General features: G+C 45.3%; 1 protein-coding gene across 2 annotated transcripts in view; it reads left to right on the top strand.

Moving 5' to 3' along the window:
* Window positions 1-1,605: 1,605 nt before the first annotated feature.
* BNC2 (basonuclin zinc finger protein 2) overlaps window positions 1,606-8,011 on the top strand; it is a 413,431-nt gene continuing 407,025 nt past the window's right edge. For both annotated transcript variants that reach the window (XM_061199080.1, XM_061199078.1), the window contains exon 1: window positions 1,606-1,685. In XM_061199080.1, the coding sequence (XP_061055063.1) occupies window positions 1,683-1,685 (3 nt within the window). In that variant the 5' untranslated portion in view covers window positions 1,606-1,682. The remainder of the gene's footprint in view (window positions 1,686-8,011) is intronic.

The raw sequence follows: 8,011 nt of genomic DNA, 5'->3' as shown, positions 1-8,011 counted from the left end.
CAGTCACGGCTTCCGAAAATTTTTAATTATTGCGAAAATTTATATTAAACTTAAGAGCAGACTGTGCAATCAAAGAAAATAAAACTACATAATTCCAAGGCTGCGTATTTTCAAAGGAATTTGATTCTGACCTCTGAATGCAATTGGGCAGTCTCTTCCTCTACTTCGTGGAAAAGAGAAAGGAAGGAGAGATGATTTTCTCTTTTTAGTAGTAACCGGTAACCAGACCTGTTGTTCTGCCAAGCAAGCATTCGCCTTCTTCGAACCTGATGGCCAAGTGCTCAGAGGGTGGATGCTCGAAACCTGTGACTCCCTCCCCTGTCAGATAAGCAGAAAGTTTGCTCAGGCTATGATAAATCGGCACAACGCGGAGATGTTTTTGGCACAAAGTGTACGTTAGGAAGATGACGGTGATTAAATTCACCCCCCTCCTCCTCATTCTTGCGGCCGGGAGTGTGTTTTGCCTGCATTTAAGAAATGTCCTTCAGCGGCAGGCGTGTGCACGCTGAGCCTGCAGCCAGCGTTTTTGCATCTCCGGGGCAGGGCGACTCGGGCCGGCTGAGTGTCACCCACAGACGTGACCGGTCTTCCCCCGCGAGCACCCGCGGAGGCGGCAGCGCCGTTTCTCTTCCCCCGGCGTCTCCAGCTCTCGGCCCAGACCAGGGGAAGGGGAAGGAAGCCCTCGCCGCAAGCCGGCGTCTGGCCCGGCACGAAAGCACGCCGCCACCAAAAAACTTTTTTCCCCCCAGCCGCGCGCAACTTTTGGCCTTTTCGCCCACCACGTTCTCGTCTCGAGTTTCTGGCCCCTGGGGTTTCCTCCGCTTCCCTCGCCTTCCCCAGCGGCGCGCGGGGCAGCGCGGGGGGCACGGATGGGGAGAGGAGGAGGGGGTGGCGGCAGATCCGGAGGAGGAACTGGTCATAGGGGACCCACACGGGCGAGTGCCCGAAAAGGAAAGCGACGCCGCGGTTTGCTGCAGTCGGAATAAAGTTCGCGCCGTTTCCTCGGCGCTTCGCAGCCTCCCCTCCGGTCTCCCCCACTCGTTTTTGACAGCTGGGCGCTACCGGCCACCTCCACCTCCAAGCCCGCACCCCCCGGGGGGCGCCAAAGTTGTTTTTCCATTCCCAGAGAGAGCAGGGGGAGAGAAAAAAAGTAACAGGGCGCGGGAGAAACATACATCCTCCTTCACTAGCCCCCTAGAATCTGAGGACAAACAACCAAACCAACCTTTTATTTTGCAAAAGGGAAACAACATTGTAGTCGCGACAGTTTTGGAGAGAGAGGAGAAACTTGTGCGGCTTGCAAATCCGCCCGAGGTCACCTCGCCCGCCGGTTCCCCCCCTACCCCGCCCCCCAGCAGCCCCCTCCCGGGACAGTCCGTTCCTTTTTTTTTTTGTGCCGAGGAACCGGGGGAACTCAGCAGGCTCCGACTTGGGGAGCGAAGGCGACCCTGCACGCGGGTGTAAATCAGTCACCTGAGCGCAGAGGGGCCGCGGCGAGGGCGCTCGCGGGCGGGCGGGGAGAGGCGGAGGCGGCGAGAGCGGCTGCCCGGAGGAAATCGGGAGGGGGAGGGAAAGAAAGGCCGAGACAGAAGGAGCGTGAGGCGGCGGAGGGGCTGGTCCAGGCGCGGCCGCTAAGAGGAGACCAAGAGGCGGGGGCTGCACTTGACAACCAGCATGCCGAGATGGTAAGAAGTTTCCACCCTCCTTTCCTTTTTATTCTAGACTTCGGAAGAAAGGAGTCCCGCGCCGGCGCGCCTCGGGGGCCGCCCGGGGGCCGTGTTTTCCTCCAGTCCAGCGGCGGGAGGTGGAGGGGGGCGCTGGGGAGGGCGCGCAGGAAAGGAGAGCCCCAGTCCACCCCGGTCCCGCTCCCGAATTCGCCCCTCAACTTGGCCCGAGTGGCGGAGGAGAGCTCCAGGTGGGAGGGCGGGTGTGCGCACGGGCGAGGGGGGGCTCGGGAAGGTTGCCCCTCTCGCGGCCGGCGGGGCAAGGTGAGCGGTAAGCGGGCGGGCGGCTCCAGGGAGTTGGGACGGGCCGGGAGGCAGGCGGGGGCTGATGGAGCGCTGGAAGGAGCTCGGGGCGGAGAGGAACGCCGTTTGGACCCACGGTAACTTTTAAAACTTGCCCGCGAGTGCGGGGCCGGCGGCTGGGCGTGGGCGCCTGGGCGCGCTGGTGTGCCGCGCGGGGAGGACACCGCCGCCCGGTCCCCGGCACCTCTGATTTTCCCCTCCTCGCCCTCCCGTTGGGGAACCCTCCCTTTGTAAATGAAGATGTAGGAAGTGCTCCTGGAGGTTTTCTGAAGAATGTGCAAAACGCAGGGCAGGAAAATCAACCCTAAAGAGAGAGAGAGATTTTGAGGTGGAGTTCGACAGGAGCCGATTTGTGTTACTTACACATTGACTGGAGGGTGGCATTTGGGGCCCGGGGAGAGGGCAGGATAAAAAAAAAAAAAAAAAAAAGAAAAAAAATACCCCACCTAAACCTGGGTGAAATTCTCTGTAAAGTGAGGCTGAGATTTAAAAAAAAAAAAAAAAAAAAGTTCCAAGTGCAAGTGGTGGAGGAGATGGGAAGGCGTTGCGAAGCGAGATTCCAGCACAGCCTCTCTACCCGAAGCAGCTTCTCTGCAGCGAGGCAGCTGGCAATTAGCTCGCCGGCTGCTGAGCGCTCTGTCCGCTTTCGGGGAAGTGATTTGTTAGAAATGGGGCTGGACCACTCCCTTCCTTTTAGTTTGCTCCCACCCTTTGCTGCTATTGTTACCCCCTCTTGGGGTTCTGATATACTGCGTTCCGCATGTAGATGTACTATGTAAGAAAAAGGGAGATAGTGGGTTGGCATTTTTTTTTCTCTCTTCCCTTCCTCCTAATGTGACATCTCTTGTTTCAGTGATCAAAGTCACGACTGGAGTGTAGGGGATGCGACTGTCAAATGCAGGCACCAAAAAAAAAAAAAAAAAAAAAGCGTGAGCCCAAGACTGAGGTTACAGTAACGCTGACAGAAATTAAAGTGGTTTTGAAAGCAGTGTGCGATTTACGGTGGTTCGCATTTACCCTAGAGTCAAGCTGTTGTAAAACTGATGTACAAAAGACATCATAAAATAATCCTGTGTACCCAGGATTAAAGTGGCAGAAAGTGGCCTGTTTTATTATTTCTTATGTACTTCGTGGACAGTTGCAATGGTTGGAATCTGTATTTAAGTGGAGGCGTCAAAACAAAATATTAAATATATCTGTTTAGCACTTGAGGGTTTTTCTTATAGCCGCATTTTACACAAGAACACTGTAAAAGCCGGTTGTAGGTATTATTTTCCTTCCCTTCCCCCATCGCCTATATACTATTTGTCTACACATCTATTCCCAAATACTAATCACTTTGAACAGTGGTTAAGCACATTTGTCACCCACTGCTTTGTATTCTGCAGTTTCAGATGTTACTGTGCACACACATACATTATTTAAGTGGTGGAATTTATTCCTGTGTAGTGTGTCTGATTTGAGGACGTACTCAAGAGTAGTGAGACTCTGTGCAAGTTAATAGAACTTGCTTGATTGACCCTTTGGAGTCACCCAAAAAATCCCTTGTGAACTTTCATAGGGTATCTGTGTTCTGTGTTCTATTTATAGATGCTTTATTTAAACTCTTCAGCCTTAAAGGAGTTCTTAGTTGGAGCTGCTCTTTCTGTTCCTGGAGAGTAGTAAAATCCAGATTGCTAATCACTTTACCAACATACAGGAGTGTCTTCACCTGAGGGAAGTAATACTGAGGCTGAACGTGAACTCGGTTTGAGTATCTTGTGAGAAAAGTCTCAAACTGTCCTTGAGAATATTAAGTTCGCTGTTGTTTGCATGTAAGGCTTTGAAAAAGAACCAACCTCGCGTGATTTTAAAAAATAAATAGGAAGAAAATATTAATAGCAGTCGTACCTTCCCAATACCTGACGTTTTTCTTCCCCCTGAAATGTAAGATATCTGTCAGGCAGGGATATGTGATTACAAAAAGCAGCAGACAAAAGCGGAACTGACTATTGCTATATTAAAATGTAAGTGTTACAGTTTGAATTTTCAAGTGAGAGTTTTTGAGTTCAGTGCTTTACATAACATTTTGTCCTAATCTTGCTTGCTGTCAGGGATGTTTCATGGTTGTGCAATTGCTGCAGTCAAGAATGCCAATTTGCATTCCAGGAGTGTCATTTGATTACTTTTATCTGCACAGCTCCAAGACCGGCCCAGACCTCTCGTTTCATCTTGCCATGTCACGAGTCAATGCTGTGTCGTCTTTTCAAAAATCTGCCTGATTTAGACAAGAAAGAAAAGTACTTTCATGTTGCAGCCGCAGTCCCCTGCTAACTTGTCAGCAGCAGGATATGATTCACTTGAGCCCAGAAGAATGGAACAGAGAGGCGGGTTAGGCAGTTCAATAAAGCCCACGGACAGGTAGTGTGTGACATCCCCAGAGAGCCACAGTTAATGAAGAACAGGTCTGCTTAGTTCTCCACACACTGACCTGGTGCTGTCCCCACAGTTTTCTCATTTGATCTTTCCCAGCAAATTGATCTTTTCTTGTATTTTTTTGCCTTCCAAGTTAGTCCTTGTGGGACCGAAATTAGCAGAGCAACTTAAGTTGGATAATACAGCTGTTCAGAAAAGAAGAAATTGGACACTGGCTCAAAAAGGGGCGGGGGTGGGGTGGGGGGAGCTTTCCTTTTTGTTGTTGTTCCTGGGAATATTTCTTATATTAAGGGAGCCCCCAATAGGTGATGACTTGAAGGTAGTGGTTCCCTTTATTTTTAATTTTAGAGTTAAGGTTCCACACAATTTTAAATGTTCCTTGAGTATTTGAAAGGTGGTCCTAATGAGTAGTAGGAGTTCGATTTAGCATTTTTTCATTTTCACTTGTTTGAAATGATTTGCCAGTTGACTGTGTGTCTTTTATGGCTATTGTAAAGTAGACTAAATATCAATGGCATACTTGGACTGTATTTATAGTCTTCTGAATAACGACAATCCCAAAATATCCAGGGCTGAATAGCAGAAAAGATTAAACAATAAAAGTTATTAACAGTGTTGTGTATAAATATTATGGTACATGGACATGTTTTCTACAAATTACCATCAGCCTCTTTTATATAAAAGCCACAGATACACTGTTAATAAAATGTTTTAAAAAAATTTCAAGATCCTGAATTTATATGTAGGTTTTTAGAACTGAGACCGGATTACAAGTAACAACTTCTGTAGATAGATACTCATTCATGCATGTCCTTATTTTTTGATTAAATTTAGTTTTAGCAAGTGGGTAAATCTAAGTTGGGAGTGTATATATAGTTTAAACAGGTTAAAGTTTCACTATAGAATTTTGTATCTAAGGCTTAGGTTGGAAGCAGTTAATAGATTCTTAACTCATTGCGGACTTGAGGAGCAGTGCTTTCTGAATTCCTCTGCAGCTGGTCTCATTTACCATCTACATCCTTACAAGAAACAGTTGAAAAACATTTCTGTGGAAGGGAGGCAGCCTCCTCAAATCTTTCCTGTTGGATGGGAATTACATAGGATCATTGGATCATTGGTTAGTAAACTCCTCTCTCAAGAGCTAGAGGGAGCCTCATGATTTTATTAGATATACTTAAGGTTTTTTTTTTTTTTTTTTAAATCACTCTAGCAATCAGAATGTTGCAGAAAAAGAGGAGATAATGAGTACTGGCTTAGTGTTTAGGCTTGGAGGTGCTATTGTAGTTTCTTTTTTTTTTTTTAGCTGTGATAGAAGCAGCAGAACTGTCTCCAAGAACAGTCAGATAGTCAGCTAAGATTTCTAGGCTTCTACCTTTCAGATGATCTGCGGATCAAGCAAAATGCACCCCGATACATTTTAAATCTGTTTTGGTTTGCTAAGTACTGTTTGTAGCTTTTTCAACTGATGGAGGTCTGTTAAAGAGGCCAACCTTCAAAGTTCTGTTAAAAGGAACTTCCTACCAAATCACTGAGGAGGGGGGTACCTTCTTTCTGTTCACTCAGGACAACCTCCTTTTTTTTGAAGTAGTTATACGCATAACTGCCGTACTCTGGAGAGGAAACTCCTTTAAGATAAATACTTCATGATATGAGCATAAATAGTAAACCATTTGTAAAGCCAGTGTATTAGGGATCAATAAATTAGTTAAATTTAAAGAAATAGAACTTAAGTGGTATTAAATTCAATATTTGTTTAATTTCACATTTGTTTATCACTAAAATTTGTGATGTTTAAGTGGTCATTGATCATAATTGCGCTTTAATATTTATATGCTAGTTTTTAATAGCATTACTTTGGACAAACTTATTTACCATTTAAGTAAATAATATAATCGGTGAGGTAAACTACCCAGATTGGTCTTTTTTTAATCTTCTGCACAGTAGCTCTCATTATGTTGCTAGCCAATAAAAGTCTTTATTTGTTGCTTATTAGAACCCTCAGTACAAGCAAGAGTTCAGCTATAATTTAATTTGGCTGTTCAAAGAGGCTCCCTTGTTTTAAAGCATGTTCTCAGTACGATTTTACCATTTATTGTGAAACTATATTCTAACTTGTGCTTATGCATAGAAACAGTTTTACAGATATATCATTTTTTAATGTTTGGCCATAGCAGAGTCATACATTTTTTTCCTTTAAAAAAATCTGTATCTAACAATGTCAGTTTTTTTTTCCTTTTGCTTTATTTTTCCCTTGACATTCTGGAGCACTTTTTTCTTGGTGATTTGAATAGCCTTGTTATGATCATTTAAAATCAGTTCCCCAAGGAATATAACCTTCCCTTAAGGTATAGTGAGTGGGGAACTGAAAAAAAGTTAATTCCATAATTAAGAATTCTAGTCGAGGACGTTTCACTACTGCAGTCACTTGAAATTACAAAAAAGTTTGCCTTGTACTTTACACATTGCTAGGGTGATAAATTCAGTTTCCTTACAAGAAGCTGCTGGGAAGTTTTGCAGTGAGTGGAAGATGGCTTGAGAGTTTTGGTGGTAGTATTCGTAACAAATCACTGAAGACTAGACCTTGACTATAGAACTCTAAGATGAGCATTCAGGAATTCTTCCTCAAGGAAGGTAGAATGTGGAGCTGCTAAATGAGTCACTGCATGTATATCTTACCAGTGGGAATCGCATCAAGCCACCCCTCTAGATACAGTATTTAATAGTTGTCAAAATGTACAGTATTGTCTTGGAACTTGTGGTTCACGAGTTCATAGTCTCTGCTTTTTTGTGTTCAGTACAAAGATGTAAGAACCCACACAAAACATTTTTCTCTTATTATGACCTTACATTTGCCAAAGTGCCCCATGCTGAAATTCCTTTTCAGTGTCTTTTTTTTTTTTTTTAAGTCCAAAGCCAGACGTGTACCCAGACACAAAAGCCTCTGTGTATAGCAAGCTGTTTTAAATATTGTGACTCGACGATGTGCTGTCCTTTCTCTGCTTGAGCCAAGGATCTCTGCTCAGTGTCTGGATTACCAAGCTCCTTCTTTATTGTACCTCTTGTCAACCATTCCTATTCATTTAACCTTTCATTAGTGTCTGTGCAGCTTCACTGTCTGGAAAGGCAAGGAAAAACCGAAAGGCCCCACTGTCACAGTTATTAGATTTCTCGGTTACATCCCAGCAACCATAGAGAAGTGAGAGTCGACACTATTGTCGTGCATGCTGCTGTCCTGGGGTGCAGCCCTTCTGTGCACGTCAAGGACATGTGCCACATGTTGATATGCATCCCGGGGATAAATGCACAACACGGGGGATAGGCCGATGCTGGCAGTAATGAGCTCTGTAGGAGTTATTGCAGAGACCAACAGTTTGTGAAGGAATTTTGCTTAACAGGCCAAGGAGATAGACAGAGTTGAGGGCTGCCAAGATTTGCCTGTGCGGAGCTTAAGTCAGTCGCATTGTTTTCAGCTAAACTTCATTTGAGGGGAGAATTGAATAAGTTGGACAGCAAGGAAGAGTCTTATTTTCATTTTTTAATCTTTCAGAGGACCCAAGTGATGTTTCTGG

Source organism: Eubalaena glacialis, chromosome 9 (assembly GCF_028564815.1).
Source record: "Eubalaena glacialis isolate mEubGla1 chromosome 9, mEubGla1.1.hap2.+ XY, whole genome shotgun sequence".
NCBI classification, from domain to species: Eukaryota; Metazoa; Chordata; class Mammalia; order Artiodactyla; family Balaenidae; genus Eubalaena; species Eubalaena glacialis.
The sequence above is the reverse complement of the archived record's forward strand: the minus strand, read 5'-3'. Positions and strand labels throughout refer to the sequence as shown.